Genomic DNA, 18,158 nt, shown 5'->3' with positions numbered 1-18,158 from the left:
TGCTGTGAAAAGAGAGTCAAAAGTCCTTCTCTGTTAGAGGCACAGGGAGAAAGAGCACTCATCAACGAGCTCAGCACAGATGAGCACTGTGGAGCCACGAAACGATCTCCTGCCCACATGGGAGTCTGCAGGAAAGGGTGGGAGGTTGACGGCTTTTTGGATCTGGCCCCATTTCATCTTAATCTGCTCTGGCTCCTGATCTTTTCAAAGTCTCCCCATTGTGCGTGTGATTTCTGCTAAACACGCAGAGAAATTTTTAAGATCAGGACCATATGATATAGCAAGATTAATCTACCCTTTGGCCTTCACCTCTCCCTCCCACTGGGGGAAAGGTTTGGTTCTGCTAATTTGTCATGTTACTTTTTTTTTTCTTCTTCTGCCATCATTTTTTTTTTCTCCTCATGGTTCACCTAAATTGGGCATTTTTACCCAAACACTTTCAGCCTATAATGAAGACAAATAGATTTCTTCATGTCCACTGCATGAATTTTGAAGACATCTTTGTTTATTTCACCCAGTTCTAACACAGAGAATTTGAACTCATTTGTAGAATATAAGTGTTTTTTCACTTGTATTCTATATTGTGGCTGAATGAATCCCTGTAGGTCTGTGAAGCAGATGTGTTAGTACAGGCAGTAGAACAGCTTCATTCCTTCCCTCATCTGCTGCAACGCAGTCAAATTCTGAATTGTTATGATATGCATTAATTAAATATTAATAAACAAAATATCACCAGATAATGAAGCTGCAGTCCCCTCTGTCGTATTAAATCATTGATGAGGTGCCTGTAAGTAGGAACTGTGGCTGATGATGTCTTCTGCCTCGAAGTCTCTGATTGGTTTTCGGAGCACTTGTGTAAATTTTTCCATCGTCCTTGCATCAGAAAACAATCTTTTGCCTCATTAAAAAATATATGGATCATGATATCCTCCTACCTCATCAGTACATTCCTTTCATGCCTTCTGACACCTAAATAATAACTGAAAGCGGATCAATTTTGCAGATAACCATTTTGTGATTCAACTATATTATCTTGTTACGTATCAGTATGTAATTTTCAAGCTTGTTAGAGTAAAGAGTTAGATTTTTAGGAATAGATGCAGAGTACCTCTATTACCTCTTTCTGTTTTTAAAGTAATATTAACCCCATAAAAATACTCATTTTGGTGAAGGAATGGAAGAAATAATGAAAAAAATAAAAATACTTGTTTGCGCTTGTCTGTTTCAAAGCAGCCCAGATGTTAATCCAGCTATTTTAGATTCTACAGATCCTACTCTGCTGTAAATAAGGTATAAATTCACTATTCATGATCTTCTGAAAATGTCTTCTGTCCCCATAATGGCTTTTTACCCATCTGAAATGTTACTTCTGCATCTATATCTATTACTTTTTTATCTATAAATATCTCAGATTTACAATACTTAATTTCAGGCTCTTCTGTTTGCAGCACATTCCTCTCAGCCATGAGAGGTACAGAGATTATTTAGTTTATATGTTGTGGGAAAGCAGATATTTGGTTTCCTCAGATGTGAGTATTAGGAGAAGGAGCTCCTCTGCGAACAGTAAGGCTGTTTTTTCATGAGACTGGCAACTTTAAAAGGTGCTGCTTATTTGAAACAGTCCAGGCAACTGGAATCCTATTGCCCTTCTTCAGCTGTTCCAGTTGATCACTTAATTTGTATGGCTCAGTCCATCAAGGGTTTCTTGCTCCTGGCTTTAGTCCATAACTGCAGTGGAAATGCCATTGCCCAGTCACGGTCTACAGAGTGATGAGTTGAGACCGAACAATCAGAGTACTTGGGAGTTTGATTTACTATGCTCTCTTGTGTTTTATCACTGAATTTGCACTGGCTTATAATACTTGTATCCTTTTCCCAATATTTATTAATTTTCAAGTTTCTTTTCCATAAAGCAATGTCTCTAGTCCTCTGCTTTTATATGTTTAATAAACTGCACCTTTTGACAAATAAAGATAGCATGAAATAATAATAATTAGGAAAGAAATTTGCCAGGGGCTGGTTATTTTTCTTCCATACCACCTCAGAATTCCTATTACTACTATAGATGCCCAAGTGAGATTTAAATAAACCCTCTCACATAGTTAAGCAGCCTGTTGCAGGAGCACAGAAGCTAGGATATGCTATTTTACCCTTCTGAGCTCCAATCACAAAGCTAGGTTGGTGCCATTACTCAAGTTAATTCTAAGATGGTACCTCCAGATCTTTATGCTGCAGTCACAGAATGAACATGCCTCATTAAAAAATCCCCATTTGTTCATCACATTCTTTCAGCATAGGAAAACATGCCTGATCTACACAACAGAGTTTTGGCATCCAGAATTACCTTTTATCTCCACAGATTTGCATGCAGGCACGTGTTAATGTGGAGTAAGCAAACAAAGCCCAGCTTGTGGCACCTAAGTAGAACCACATGCCACAAATCTCAGCCAGGAACACAGCTGCCAGCAAATCCTCAGTGTGCACACATCCCAGGAGCAATGTCAGCAGCTGCAAGCCCAACAATATTTCTGGCAGTGATGTTTTCTAGTTTAGGCCTTGCCACGCTTTATATCTCTTGCCCATCTGTTTGTTTTGCATTGTGTTACATCATCTCGATTGCAATAGTTAAATTATAAAATCATCAGGGGATCATACAGAGAGGGAAGCTGCCTTGTTCATGTTGCCTCAGAGAGAGCTTTCTATTCATAGAAGTTAAGTGTCAGAGAAAGTGTAGAGGCTTTCTTGTGGGAGGAACAGACATATGGGAGGCTGGGACTGACACACAAAACCATGGGGAGGTTAGAAGCAAATTGGAAAGTTAAGGCAAGGATATGTTGTCTTCAGTATTTCTGCATTTCAGTTACAAAGTGGATTTATGATGTTCTTGAAGAGATTCTTGTGTTTCAGGTACTGGAAGAATAGAAGTTAGTAATTCTAGGACCTGTATTTTATCATTAGCATTGTCTATATATCAGTATTTTGTGACTTTGAGCATTGTTATCTGTTTAAGTTAGTGACAAGAAGTCACATTCTCTCTTAGAATATCTAGAGGGAGGTAGGAGTATGTCCTGTGAATAAACCTGTTTTTTAAGCTAACTTTTGGGTTCAACTGTGTTAGGAATTTTCAGTATTTGGGAGGGTGGGCGGGGGGGGTGATATTCTTGTAAAAAAAAAAGTATGCTTTAATGACTTTTCAAAGGAAATTAAGTGGCTTTCTGACAATATTTATAGGTAAGTTTGTAAGCATTGGGTTCGCATTAGGTCTTTAGTGATCTTTTAGTCTTTAAGTTGTTCGTTATCTGTTCAGAAACCGCTTCAGAGTGTTGTGTCCTTTCCAAGACCAGGAATACTCTTAAATATGGAATAGCCTCAAAATTTTAAGTGAATGTTTTAAAGAACTAAGACTTTAAATAAAAAACAGATCTGAGAAAATTGTGGGGGACTCACAAAGTGACGCAGTGCGAGTCAGGGGGGTGGAAAGAGTGTCGCGTCCATCCCGAAAGTGTGCCTTTGGAGCACCTTGGGGGGTGCCACACAAACGCACTCGCACACACCCTGGCACACCGCAGCTGGTGGGTACTCGCAGCCACTCACACACACAGAGCCGGACAGCTCCGGGGACAAAGAGGCAGGAGGGGTCCTTTGTATGGAGTGCTGAGAGGTTTACTGAGGTCCCTCCTGGCAGGGATCCAGGGACAAAGAACCCAGAACACTGAGGGCTCCAGGGTTTTATAGGGGGTGGTACCAGGGGCGGGCAGAACATCGGAGACCAATCATCTGGGGGCCAAGGGGTGGAGAGGGCGTTGGGTGACAGAACAGTGACCAGTGGGAAAGGAGAGGGGTGGAACAAGGGGACTGGGAACCAGTGGGGTATTAAGGAAAGGAGAACTATCTAGAACATGGACTTAAAAAGGGTAAAGGGGATGGTCTTAGACCTCTGAGCGTGCCCACCAGCAGTCTTCCACTGTTTTGGGGCCCTGTGGCTTCTTGGTCCCTCCTGTGGTGGCCTCAACCACTGCAACAACAAAGAATAATGTGGCAGAACTTGTTGAATTAATTATTTGTTAATCTTTCATACTAGCTACACAACTTCAAAAGCAGCCCAATATTTTGTCAACTCACATGACAGCCCTCTTCAGACACTTAGTAGGACACCAACTTTGTTTAAAAACTTGGAAATAGATAGGGTTCCAAATTTGAATTTCTTTAAAAGTAATGGTGGAGATAGAAATATTTCTTGGTCACCACCTTGCAGAGCAAAAAAATTACGTGGGTCAAAGAATTAAAAAAATGAAGTACCCCTCTAAAATGTCGACTGCATTTTTAGGGTTAGCATACTTTATCAATCATAATAATGGATTTCATTTAACGGGAGAAGGTCAACTCCAACTGGATTTGTCTAATATCAGCTAAGTTTTTGCAACTCAGTAGTAAAAAGAGGTTACAAAAAAATAGTTCTAGAAACAATGATCCACTGAAATGCTAGACAATATCATAAATGACACCTATAAATTTACAGGTAGAGTGTAAAGCATTGCTTTCAACAATAACCTAAGGAATGTATATAAATACAGTCTTTCAGTCCATAGCTACCACTCCTCCCGTCCCCGCTGCCTACCCCCTGCTTGTTGATTATCATTTAGGCACTAGCTGCATATTAACCTCTGATCCTTGCTTAAACTGTTTACAGTCAAGTGCTCCAGAAGATGATGTAGGCTAATGTTGTTTTCATTGGTTGGGGTTTGTTTTGGGGTGGGTTTTCTTTTTGTCTGTTTGTTTTGTTTGGTTGGTTTCTCTGTTTGTTGGGTTGTGGGTTTTTTTATGACAGCTTTTCTTGAACTACATAGAATGTGTGAGCTTTTCTGTTTTCATCTAAGGTTTTTTCATCTAGACATGCCTATGTATGAGCTTAAGAATTAAAGATGTACTTCAAGAGCAGATTAAGTTGTTGAAGATGTAGGTAGAGCCATGCCTTTTCATCAACCCTAACAAAATCAGTTTAGATCTGTCCAATGAAGGTAAAAAAGCATCTAATCCATGAAGCCAGTAAGAAATGTCTTCTCTAAGTATGAAATTTTGTCATATAGTTGATTTGGAGGAAATGTACATATATCTTAATTGTGTGAGACAATATTAGCCAGCCAGGCTGAATTGTCTGTGAAGGAGAAGGTCTGTTTTTTGGAGATATCCATTCTGCTAATGTCCAACTGAGAAAAATTCTAAAAGTTAATCAGTCTGGTTTTTGAAGACAAATAAAAGATTTATATCTCAATAGTCTCCCCACTCAGGAAATGATAATGACTTTAATTCACCCATTAAGCAATCACTTTTCCTTCGCTAAAATGTTCTTTGACTTTCACTCAGTTTTACATTAGAGTGAATCTCCTCCTTTTAGTTATCTTTCAGCTAAATCCAAGCAGAAGTTCTGATAATGAAAAAACTTCAGAGTACCTTTTATGAGTCATACTAGGAAGACTTAATCGAAAGAATCGTAGAAGGAATCTGAGAGGTCCCACAAGAGGACCTGCTCTACCTAAATTGACTTTATAGGTTTCTGGCTAACCTGTGTGTGTGCAGTTGTAGTTAGGGAAATTCAACAAGTCTTCCATGTGATCTGTTCCAGTACTTCCTTATCCTTGCAGTTAAAACCAGGTTTTCTCATGTCTGAATTAATCTACCTTTTGGAAGCTTAAGATCATTCCCCTTTGTCATATTTGTGATAAAACCAATAGTAGGAAGTTAGTTTTTCTTCATTTTGGCAGTCTACTAAGCATTGAAGGCTGCTGTTTTGTCTCATCACTTCTTTTCTGAACTAAAGATCCCATTTATATTAGTTGTCCTTCATTGGTCATATTTCCCCATGTAGTAATATTCCTTAGTATTCTCTTAATCCTCTGAAGGTGAAATCCTCATGTTTATAAATGGGAAACACAAAAGTGGATTTGTTGTGTTAGCTAACACTGCAGTAGCCCTGGGGAGTAATTCAGATGCCCTCCACAGAGGTGATACCCTCAGCAGGGTGAGAATTCCATTTGCTGCAGTCGTTTACTTCAGATTCAGCATGTGACCCACTGCAAGACTTATGTCCCACTTTGCAGAACTACTGTTTAGCATTTATGCAACTGACTCTTGCAGTGATGGCATCATGCTTTATTCTATTGCTTACTCTTTCCTGGTTCTAGTACCTTGGACTTGTTGAATTGTATCTGTTTTTTCTGGTGACTTTTGCCATTTTCAGATTTATATTGTTCCACAATGCCTACGGCATTACCTGTGGTAGTGTCATCTCCAGATTTAAAATGCATCTTCAGCTTATTAATTCAAATAAATATTGACTAGACCATGATCAGAAACAAAACTCTGGTGAGTTTCTCTGTCCATTGTCTCCTAGTTTAACAGTAAACCCATTAGTAACTACCCTGGTTTGCTTTTCCAATGCCCAACTTAAAAGCAATTTCTATAGATGGTATTTTCTTAAATTGCAGCTAGGGATTCGAAGTTCTGAGCAGAAGCCTTATAATCTCTACTGTCCCTCCTGTTGTCCTTTGTAGAAAGGACAAAAAATTTTATAAAAATTTTGACTATTTTATATGATTTTAATATCTTTTAAGCTTCAAATGTTTTGTTTCCGTTATTGCTTTGTATTGTCATGGAAACAAAAGTTGAGCTTGGAAGGGACCTCTAGAGCTCATCTGATGCTGGGTGCCCAGGATCATGTCTAGATGGCTTTTGAATATCCCCAAGGCTGGAGACTCCACCACCTCTCTGGGAAACCTATGCCAGTGCTTGGTCCCTTCAGAGTGAAAAGGAGTTTTCTGGTGTTCAGAGGGAACCTCCTGTGTTTCAGTTTGTGCCCATTGCTTCTTTTCTTGCTCCAACCAAAAGGAGAGGATCTTGACTCTCCCTTTGGATAACTATTGTCAATAATCTCAAGTAAGCCTGTCTTTTCTGCAACTCCTAGTTTTCTGTTGTGTCCCAGTTTTAAAGACAGGCATTTGCTTTGACTTTTTCTCTTTGACCTGTGCTTGTTCCTCACAATTCTCATAAAACAATGTCTGGTAGCTCAGAGTTCATCTTAGATGTGTCTCTAAATATTTATTCTTCACATCTTGCAATTTGAAAATGTTGTCTAAAAACTCTCTCTAACTTGTTCTCTTCTTTGTGTGTCTTGTCTTCTAGTTTCACTGTTGCTGAAGTTACATTGTTTGCCGGATTGAAGTTAGTAATTTTAATGATCATTTAAGTAGCAAAACTCCCCACAACAATTGGCTTTTCATATTCATCTGTCTTTTAACAGATATTCTGAATTTGTATATTCCTTGTTTTGTGCAAAACTCCTTGCTAATCTAACTATTTAGCTGTGTAAGCCATGGGAATTTGATTTGTGTTTAACTGTTACAACTATAATCTTTATCCCAGTATAGTGTAATTCATTTCTTTGAAGAAAAAAAAAAGGCTTTTAAAACTTAATACTGCCCAATAAAGTTGTTAGACTAACAAGTGCATTATAAGTAGGCAGATTTAATTGAAAAAAATTGAAGCAGAAAAAAGTAGGGCAGTTTAAATACATATTTTCTTGCTCACCACAAATCAGTTATACAGAAAAATCTGTAACTTCAGGAGACCTTGCTAAAATCTATTAAAAGTTAACTGTTTTGAGTGGATGTTTCTCAGTAATACCTTTAGCTGATACTTTCCATGTGAAGATGATGTTCTGCAAATGAGGATTTATATTTGTAACTGTGGAAAGAGCTTGAGCTTGTAAACTTCCAAAAGGGTAATTTGAAATAGTAAACAATTGGGAACAAGTTATACTATTCAGACAGCAAGTAGTAATACCAAAACCCCAGAATTTGTTGGACTGCAACACTGACACTTTTCTTAGACCGTAATTGAAAAAATATTTGATGGAATGCCTGTGTACTTGGTGCATAGGATGATGTTAATAGTTACCATATGGATTGGATAGGAGGTCTGCTTATTCTCAAAGTAAAGAAAAAAATTATTTTTAATGGGTAATAGGACAAACATTACCTCTTTGTCCTGAACAGGAAAGCAAGCCTTGATCTTGATGAACAGAATAGTTAAGAGCTAATTAATTTGTACCATTGTCTCATTGCAACTTTTCATCTCCAGTTGCATGAATAAAACAATACCAAGAAAAATACCATCCGAACTGTGCAGATAAAGAAAGGCAGTGTTGAATTTTTCCTGTGGCTTCACCAGTGTTTGTTGAGAGATATCTGTTGTTAGACTATATGCCCCGTAAACAAGCTTTTGTCACAGAAAGAAAAGGAAAGCCATAAGCAAAGGCATGTCACATTTCTTTGTTTTGTGAAGAATAATGCTAAGGCCATAGATAAAAATAGTACAGATGGTTGCAGTTGTAATCACTTGTGCCATCATAAATATTTCCAGTTAAAAGTAGCTTTGTGATATTTTGCTCACTGCAGCTAGTGTGGTAAATCTGCAGAGGTATAGGGAAAGGGTGCTGAATATAAGGGCAAACTAATGAACATTTATGTCAGCATTGGAATATCTTGGCTGAAGTATATTGAGCAAACGGTGATAATTAAAATCTCTGGGAGCGGAACAGAGTATGTGGCAAAATACGCAAAACATACGTGTCAAAGAGAATGTTTGCTAGAGGTATGTTTTAGCTAATGACAAAATTCTTATTTCAACTCAGTCTTCAGGTAACTTAACAATAGTTTCTGATAGTCCAGTTTTAATTTCAGAAATGAATATTTTACCCATGCAAGTTTATTCACATTAATTCAGTCAGAAATATTTCAGATTCACTTATACAAGCAGGTTTTGAAGAAGTCTTCTAGTTTTGTGTGCCTACAAATGCAGAGCTGGAAAATAGTTATTGTGCCTTGTCAGAGAAGCTGTTGCAGTGATGAAAAATGGTTTTTCAATCCTTTTTTCCACTGCTGTGGGGTGGAATTTTTCATGATAGCAGATATTTTTTTCTCATGTAAAGCAAGATTTAACATAAAGTTGTTTTTTTTAGACAAAATATTAATGTGGAGGTTTGTGTAAGATGAATCTGACAAAAAGGTTAGCACTTGGAGAAGCTGGGGAGATAAAATCTACTCATACACAGTGAAGTTACAAAATACAGCAAAATCTTGTGTTGGTATTTGTATTAAGCAAAAGGAACTAAGATACTGCTTCTAATTGGGGTATTTTCACCAAAACTCAAAACCTCTCATTTGTATCTGATAATTCATGAGTAAGATTCATTTTTTCTAATGTACGGGTTCCTAAGATAGGTCACATAAATGAACATGTTCCATTGACTGTAGAAGGACTGTGGGGTGAATAGTTCATAGTTCATCATATTTTTAGCTATCTAGCACTAGATGAGTTCTATCCTCCCAAGAGTGTCTTTAAAACAGGAACATGTTTGAAGAAAAAGTAGTAAATACTTGAAGCAACATTTTGATTTATACATAGAATCTGTTTACCTCTTTGGTGAATTTAGAAACATTTGAATTCAGAATTTGAAGATTAGAGCAGATTGAGATATTAGTGATAATATGTGAATTTGCAAATACATTCCTTATTTCTACCTAAACAAGGTATTTTTTGAGTAATACATACATCTGAAAGCATTCTTAGCTTGGGTGAAGTGATTTGTGTTTCTAATACCTTTCAAGATTCTCTCTTTTACTAATGTGTAATAAGGCATAGATGGCTTTAATGGTTTGTATTTTATTGTATATACTTACCTCAGTTTCAGAATTGGAGAATGATTTTTCACATGAAAGAAAATCTAACTGTTTCTGTAGTTTGAACTCCAATCAAAGTATATTTCTTTGCAGAAAAAAAAAAATGGAGATTTAGGTAATTGCTTCCACAAGTATTTGGCACACAGTTGAAATAGAATTCCTAATCTTTATCATGTGTGGAAGACCAATTACTGGTAAGAAATCAAATCAGAAGATAGGATGTCGCAAAACACTATGCATTTACAGTGACATAGAGCTTAGTGCATGGGATAAAACTTTGGGATTTTGCATTCTACGCATACATCACTGTCCATCTGCATCTGCAATGTGTTCAGGAACACACTGAGCAGGAAGACATGCAGGAAAAAATTGTAGTAGGCACAACCATGATGATAGAAGCTTTGAAATTACTTAAACCTCTGTGAAACATTCTATATCCCTTTCATTTTTGGAAACTGCAAGATAGTTAACCTTTTGAACATGTTGTAATTGCAAGTCACAGCTGCCAGTGATTGATCAGCTGGGTAGGGTGAATTGCAGTGTGTATCAATGCCGCTAGACAGGAGGCTACCATTCCTCTTGCTGAAGAGAACAAAACTTAGTTCTGCAAACAGAAGATTACTGGTATTAATTGAAGGCATGAATACAGCTGAAAAGTAAAATCTTATTAGCTGCATTAAGAATTAGCAACATGAAACAAATTACCCTTAACATTAAAAACTAAAATTGGTACTGCTTTTGGGGTAATGATCTACTGATTGGCCTGAGGACATTGCTAGTGACACTAATGTCTTTAAGCAGTGGTAAAAGGCACCAGCCTGAGGCTTACAGTAAAGTGGCTTACCAACAACCACAGACATCCTTGATCTTCCTCCCCTTGCTTATCTGGAGGATACAGCTGTTGCTGAAACCAAGTTAAATGTTCTCGTCTTAGAGAAACAGATTGGCAGGGATACTGAAAATATAAAATCTATTCCCTACACACAGACCTCAAAGAAAAGCAAAACACAGCAGAGAGTGATATTTTTGCCCAGAAAGAACTTATGAAGGCCATACAATCAACTTCTGAGTTGCTGACAAGTAAGCCTTTTTGATCTCCTGGTAATTTAAATAACTTTTCACAGTCTTCTCTAGAAGCACATTAAACTTTTTCATTTTATGACACATTTATTGCAGATTAGTTACTCTCTGCTGCTTTTTTTGCCATTGTAAAATCTAATGAGCATAGAAGCTAATGTAACATTTTGGAAATGAAACATCATGGGGCTGGAGACTGCAGGCGTTGTGATTCTGCGTGTTAGCATCCTTTATTTACCTCATGCTTACATTTTATCAATTTGGCAACAGGAAGAATCAAGAGCTCACAAGTACGTATGTTGGGGTCCCTCCTGGTTCTGACAGTTCCTACTGCTCATTGACACCACTATACAATCTCAGTAACTCTGTTTTCCTTATCTTGTCCCTGCAGTCTCAGTCATGTCAGATTGTAGCCTTGGGGAATTTTCTCTTTTTTTTTCCTCAGCCCTATTGTTAGTGTCCAATAAAGGCCTCAGAACTCTGTGGTAAATATTCTATACTATAAAGAGACTGCAGTGTTACATTGTTAGCCTTGCTGCTGTTAGTCTGTACTTCTCTCTCCTACTTTATAGCTCTGTATGCAGTTATACAATAGAACATCTTAGTGCAAGATGTTGTTCACTGGAAAAGCATTCTTATTTATATCATATTCTGAGTTGGAAAACAATAAAGCCTGTAAAGTTCAAACTGTAAAGCTGACCTTTTGTCTTGCATTACCATGGGTGTCATCATTTTGTTCCTTTAATCTCAGTCAGTCAGTGGTGAGAGGAAGGAATGGGGATTCATGAACCATTTCTTTCCTTACTGAACATAATATAGAAACACTTGGTGTTTCTTCTTGGCTGGGCATGCCATGCCCACATGAGTGAGAAAGGCAGTATAGCTCTCTTCTGTCAGGAGTTCAGATCTATTTCTGATACAGTTTTGGCCTCAAAAGAAAATTGGGGAAAAAATGCTATTCTGTTTCATGGCTTGCAAAGGACCCATTCTGTAGTAATCCAAATACTGTTGATGAGGAGAAGGTATGTATTTATTTGGTCATCAGTTTGCATTCTGTGTAGAAAAGACGGTTTCAATAAAACATGCATTTTTGTTTTGTTTTGTCCATACACACAGAGCTCTCCTACAGCAACAGGCAGATTATGGTAATTTCTTAGAGGAACAAGCAGTGGTTGTGTGGTTGCTGAGTGGGATCTTTGCCTACAGTAAAATTTTACTTTACAAACTAAATGTGACAACAGAATTGCATGCGTAAACTGTTCCTGGGAGCTGAGACCTATTTACAACAAGCAGCCTGGTTACATTCTGCCCATGACTGGAAATCCTTGTAGATTCTGGAACTAGTCTCGCCCTAGTCTTTGAGAGTATGAGTTGCTCGAGCCTGGTGCATGCAGCACTGAAAGCTTTCCTACATGGCTCTCCACAGGCCTTACTATAGCCCATGTCCTTTATGAATAAACTTGTAAACCCACAGGAAATGTGGCACTTGACAAGTTTACCGTAAAGAGAGTATATGCTCATCTGAATTGTGACCTCTTAAAATTTCACATCCTGTGAATTATTTTTGAGAGGAACAAGAAAATTGTGCCAAAGAAGTTGATAATTGAGCTCAGAAGTGTTTATACAAATAGACAAATAGGGAAAATGAGAATATTTCTGTGTCATGGACTAAAAAGGACTCAGTAGAGACAGTGAACCAACTCTGCTTAGCACATGTGAGGCCACATCTGGAATACTATGTCTAGTTTAAAGCCCCCCAGTTCCAGGAAGGTATCATTAAATTGGAGGCAATTAGAGGAGGACCATCATGATGGGTGGTAGCTGGAGCACTTGTTGTGTGAGGACAGGCTGAGGGAGCTGGGCTTGTTTAGCCTAAGAAAGGAGATTGTTTCAGGGGTACCTGCCAGAAGCCTCCAATGTCCATGGGGCAACATCTCTTCTCCATCAAGGTGGTAGAGTCAGGCTCCTCCTGGTGATGCTTGGTAAAAGGATGAGTGGTGATAGATATAAATTGAAACAAAAGTTTTAGACTAGATACAAAAAAAAAAGTCTGAGATGGCAGTGAGGCACTGGAGTAGGTTTGCCCAGGGAGGAAAACCTTTTCCTGGGAGGCCCAGATAGTGTCCAGCCTTGGGGATTTTCTGGCTTGAATAAGATCAGAATCACAGAATCCCTGAATGGAGTGGTAGAGGTTGTAAGGGACCTTTGGATGTTGGTTGGTCTAATTCCTCTGCCCAAGCAGGATCACTTAGAGCTGGTTACCCAGGACCATGTCTCCAAGGATGTTGATTTCACAACCTCTCTAGGCAATCAGTTTTAGTGCTCTGTCACCCTTCCAGTAAAAGGCTGAGACAAAATCTCCTGCATTTCAGTTTATGCCCATTTCCTCTTGTCCTGTCACTGGACATTGCTGAAAAGAGCCCGACTCTATCTTCTTTGCATGCTGCATTGCTTGTATACGTTGGTAAGATTCTCCCTGAGTTTTCTCTTCTATAGGCTTAACAGTCCCTGCTCCCTTATCTTTTCTCCTCATATGAGAGTCAGTTAATTATCTTAATGGTCTGTTGCTGGGCTCTTTCCAGTACTTCTGTATTTCTCTTGTACTGGGAAGCCCAGAACTGGACACAGTACTCCAGGTGTGGTCTCACCAGTGCTGAGTAGAGGGTCAGGATCACCTGCTGACAACACTCCTCCTAGACCAGGATACTATTTGCTTTATTTGCAGCAACACTGCATTGCTGGCACATGGTCCTCTTGTGTCCACCAGGACACCCTGGTCTTTTTCTGCCAAGTTGCTTTCCAGCTGAGGAACCCTCAGCCTGTATTGGTACCAGGGTTGTTCCTCCTCAGTAGCAGGACTTCCGTGTTCTCATTGTTGAACTTCCTGAGCTTCCCGTCCACCCATTTCTGTAGTATGTCAAGGTACCTCTGGATGACAGCATGACCCTCTGGAGTATCAGCCACTCCTCCCAGTTTTATGTCATCAGCAAACTTGCTGAGGCAGCACTCTGCCTCATCATCCAGATCATTAGCGCATGTTGAAACGAACTGAACCCAGTGCTGACCCCTGGCGTGCACCACTAGTTACTGGCCTCCAGCTGAACTTCCTGCCTCTGATCACCACTCTTTGGACTCAGCAGTCCTTGCAGTCTGCTCATCAAGCCTATACATCAGTGGTGTGCCTGTAAGGATTTTATGGGAGATTGCACTGAAAGCCTCACTGAAGTCCTGGTAGACAATATCCACTGCTATCCCTGTATCTGCCAAGCTGGTCATTTCTTTGCAGAGTTATCAAATTGGTCAAGCATGACTTCCTGTTGGTGAATCCATGATGATTACTTCTGATGATTTTCTTGTCCTTAATGTGCCTTGAAATTATTTTCATGATTCATTGATCTATTGCTTTCCCAGGGACTGATTGCGAGGCTGACTTGTCTATAGTTCCCTGGGTACTCCTTTATGTCCTTTTTGAATATAGGAGTGAGATTTTCTGGGTCTTCAAATGGCTATCCAAATCATCACTATCATTCAAAGACTGTTGAGTGACTTCACAATGACGTCAGCCATCGGCGCCTGCAGGGTGCATCCTGTCAGGTCCCATGGACCTACGTATGTCTGTTTTGCTTATTCTCTAATCTGATCCTCTTCCACCCAGGATAGGTTTTCCTTTCTTCAGTCTTTCACTCAGCTTCTGGGGCCTGAAGCTTGGGCTTGCTAGTGAAGACCAAGGCAAAGAAGCCATTCAATACTTTAGGCTTTTCCACGTTCTATGTCATTGGGGCCCTATCTCATGCAGCAGTGGGTGCCCATTTTCCACAGCCTTGCTTTTGATCCCTCTGTGTGTAACAGAGCACTTCTTATTGCCCTTGACATCTCTCATCAGATTCAATTCTAATTGGGCTCTGGCTTTCCTGACTGTGTCTGCATGCTTGGACTTAGTCTATATACCTCCCAGGTTACCTGTCCCTGCTTCCACCTTCTTTATGCTTCCTTTTTATGTTTTAATTTGGTCAGCAGCAACTTGTTCATCCATGCAGACCTCCTGGCATTTTTGAACATCTTCCTGCTTGTTGAGATGGACTGTTGTGAAACTTGGAGATGTGCCTTTAATATTCATGAGCTTTCTTGGGTCCTTCTTCTCTGTAGGGCTTTATCCAATGGGACACTTCCAAGCAGATACATGAAGAGAAAGTCTGCTTATCTGTAGTCCAGAACTGTGATCTTGCTTCTTGCCCACCTTCAATCCCTTCACAATACTGAACACTCCTATCATTGTCACTACAGCCAAGGCCACCTTCTGCCTTCATAGTCCCAGAGTCTTCCTTTTTTTTGTGAGTGTGAGCAGAGCATCTCTTCTTACTGTTTTTTCTCTCTCTTGGAACAGGAAGTTGTCACTGATGCTCTCCAAGATCCTCCTGCACTGTGTATGCCCTGCTGCATTCCCCAAGTAGGTTGAAGTGTCATTCCCCAAGTCATGCAGGACTATGAATGTGAAGCTACTTCAAACTTTGAGCAAGAAACTGGACTAGGAATTTCTTATGTCCAAACTGGATTATTTTATGATCCTGTGATGCTTGTACATTTCTTGGATTATTGTACGATCATTTGTGATTCTCTCCTGTGTGGAGAGATCAGCTGCAAGAGCTGAATTCCTCTCAGGGCAATATGCCATTAGTGTGGGGTTACTCGCAGGTCAGGGTCAGTATGTAGCCCTTCAGAATGATTTGCAGATGAACTGGGTTTGCATGGCCAAGTTTTGATAGTTGGAGGGGCTACAGGGGTGGCTTCTGTGAGAAGCTGCCAGCAGCTTCCCCCGTGTCCGGCAGAGCCAATGCCAACTGGCTCCAGGACAGACCCATCTCTGGCCAAGGCTGACCCAATTAAAAATGGCAGTAATGCCTCCATAGGTGGTATATATATGGTGATAACATATTTAAGAATCTGGGTGTTTTTAAGGTATTGAGAGAACCTGAATAAGTATTAATACATGTAATAAAATAAGAGTTAAGCTTTAGTACATAGCATGAAATGCAAGAGAGGGATGTAGATAATCATTTTCTTTACATGCTGGAAACAGCAAAGCTTTTTACATATTGCATGAAGTAGCTGTTTTCTTCATGGACTCTTGAGTTTTTTGACTAAACAGATGATAAATTCTAATGGGTTTGGCTTGATTGGATCGTTCTGCTTTAGTTTTGTTGTTTGTTGACCATTAGAATAGGCAGTTCCCCTTCCTGGCTGTTTCCCACACAGGCCCACACTGGGATTATGTCACAGTTTTAACAGGCTGTTAGGTGTTTGAAAATTTTACATCTTTGTTTACAGGAAGATACCTGTAAACCTGTTTACACTTGCATTGTATATGGTTTCTGGAGCAGCTGTTTATGCCAATAAATCAGTGTAAGATGTAGTTACCCAATGGCACCTGACTGAAAGCTTTCATATGATTCCTCCTGTTTTCAGTAGATTTTTCCTCACAGAGTAAATGTTTCCTCTGTTTCCCCTGATGGTTCAGTATTAAACAAGAGTAGTCATCAATGAATCACAAAAAATGTCAACAGAAAGAAATTAGCTACTATTGGGCATTAGCAATGTGGAGAGTTTGGGAAGAAAAGTGTCTTTGGGAAGACCAAGGCATTTCTCTGGTCCTCTCAGCTCTCAGCTGAGCCGGATGGTTCGCTCAGTAATGCATCAGTTCTTGCTTCTATTTCCTTGAATAGCTTGATGAAAGATGAACAGTTAGGGCAGCCAAGAGAAATAAATTTCATGACATCATTCTCTGGTGTATATGTTTAAGTTAATTAGTTATGCTCAATTTTATTTCTTTGTTCTCTAATCTGTCTAAACTATGTTACAGGCTCCACTGATCTGTGAAGACTAAATAATGTGCAGGCTTATACATGGTATTTTCTGACTAGGAAGAAAAAGCTCTTGTTTATTTCTCTTAACCTCTGTTGAGGAACCTTAACCATGGGAAGAAAATAGGAAACAGGTCTGATACAGAACTAAATGTTTACTGATATATTTTTAAACAAGTAAAGTGTACTGACATTGTCAGGTGAGGGCAATATAAACATTGCTGCAGACTTTTAATTGTATATTGACTAAGAAGTGTTTTTTTCTTTTTTCCCAACTGTGTAATATCTCTGGTGATTAATCTAGTATCCATTTGGAGTGCAAGACATCAGTGCTATGCACAATAAGTTCTTTCATCCTCAGGCCAAGAACCATTTTGCAGGCGTAATGCAAGGATGCCTACAGATCTGTGTGGGTGTACATAAACTCTAACCTGAACATCTTGAAGTGTTCTCGAGTGGGAGGGTAATTTCGCCTCTTCATTGATTTTACTGATGTCTCTTATGAGCAAGTAGTGCCATTTCCCTCAACCTGTGATGACTTGTGTGTGCTATACAATGTGGGCTATTGCTCACCAGAGGATTAAGCAGGAGCAACAAACCTGCTTTATTTTCTTCAAACCTTTCATGAGTGGAAGACACTTGTGTCATCTCGTACAATTGTAACATTTTGATACAGAAAAGAAGACTTCAGATTTTTCTAGAGGAGGATGCTTAGGCTGACAAAAATGCTTACATTGCATCTGGATTGTTTACAAAAAATTGCTACATTACTTGTACTGAAATCTTCAAAAGCAAAGAGGTTTTATGAGTAGTCTCAGCACTGTTAAATTAAGCTGTCCTAAGTACCTGCAGTAACCATGGTATTTAAAAGTCTGGATTACTGCAGCAGTTCTTTGTCTGGGATATGGCACATACTGTACTTGGATTTTAATGGAGCCATTTATACAGGTTTTATATTTTCTCATAAAACTCCTCAAGGTGAATGAAAATAAGCGTGGGCTAAATGTTTTCACTTCTCAGTGCTCTTTCTGTTACAGAATCTTGCTGGCTTTCTTAATTGCTAACTTAGGCAGTTTCTTTGTCTTCTAGAATGTCGGGTGGTGAAATCTACTTCCTATACCAAAATAGCCTCGAGTTCACGTAGGAGCACCACCAAGAGCCCAGGCCCATCCCGACGCAGCAAGTCTCCTGCTTCTACTAGCTCAGGTAAAGCAAGCAAGCAATCTTTCTTAACAATAGCAACTGTTCTGTTTCAATAGAGTGGGCAATGCATTTAAAATGACACACTTCTGTGGAAAAACGTTGTACGTATAAAACAGTTGACAGTAAAAATTCACTGCATCTGAGATCAAGTGTCTTCCCAATACAAAATAAAGCTTCAGCATCCTATAAATCATACTCTGGCATTACAGTGGTTCGATTAACTTTATTTTTTGTGCATATTTTTGCTTCCAATACCTAAAGACTGAGGAAAAAATTGTAGTCT

At 39.2% G+C, this 18,158-nt stretch overlaps 1 protein-coding gene across 3 annotated transcripts in view; it reads left to right on the top strand.

Annotated features, from left to right (window-relative positions):
* DCLK1 (doublecortin like kinase 1) overlaps positions 1–18,158 on the top strand; it is a 242,174-nt gene that overhangs the window by 141,507 nt on the left and 82,509 nt on the right. For all 3 annotated transcript variants that reach the window (XM_039566515.1, XM_039566521.1, XM_039566539.1), the window contains exon 5: positions 17,762–17,878. In XM_039566515.1, the coding sequence (XP_039422449.1) occupies positions 17,762–17,878 (117 nt within the window). The remainder of the gene's footprint in view (positions 1–17,761; positions 17,879–18,158) is intronic.

This window comes from Corvus cornix, chromosome 1 (assembly GCF_000738735.6).
Source record: "Corvus cornix cornix isolate S_Up_H32 chromosome 1, ASM73873v5, whole genome shotgun sequence".
Lineage (NCBI taxonomy): Eukaryota > Metazoa > Chordata > Aves > Passeriformes > Corvidae > Corvus > Corvus cornix.
This window is presented reverse-complemented; position numbering and strand designations above follow the sequence as displayed.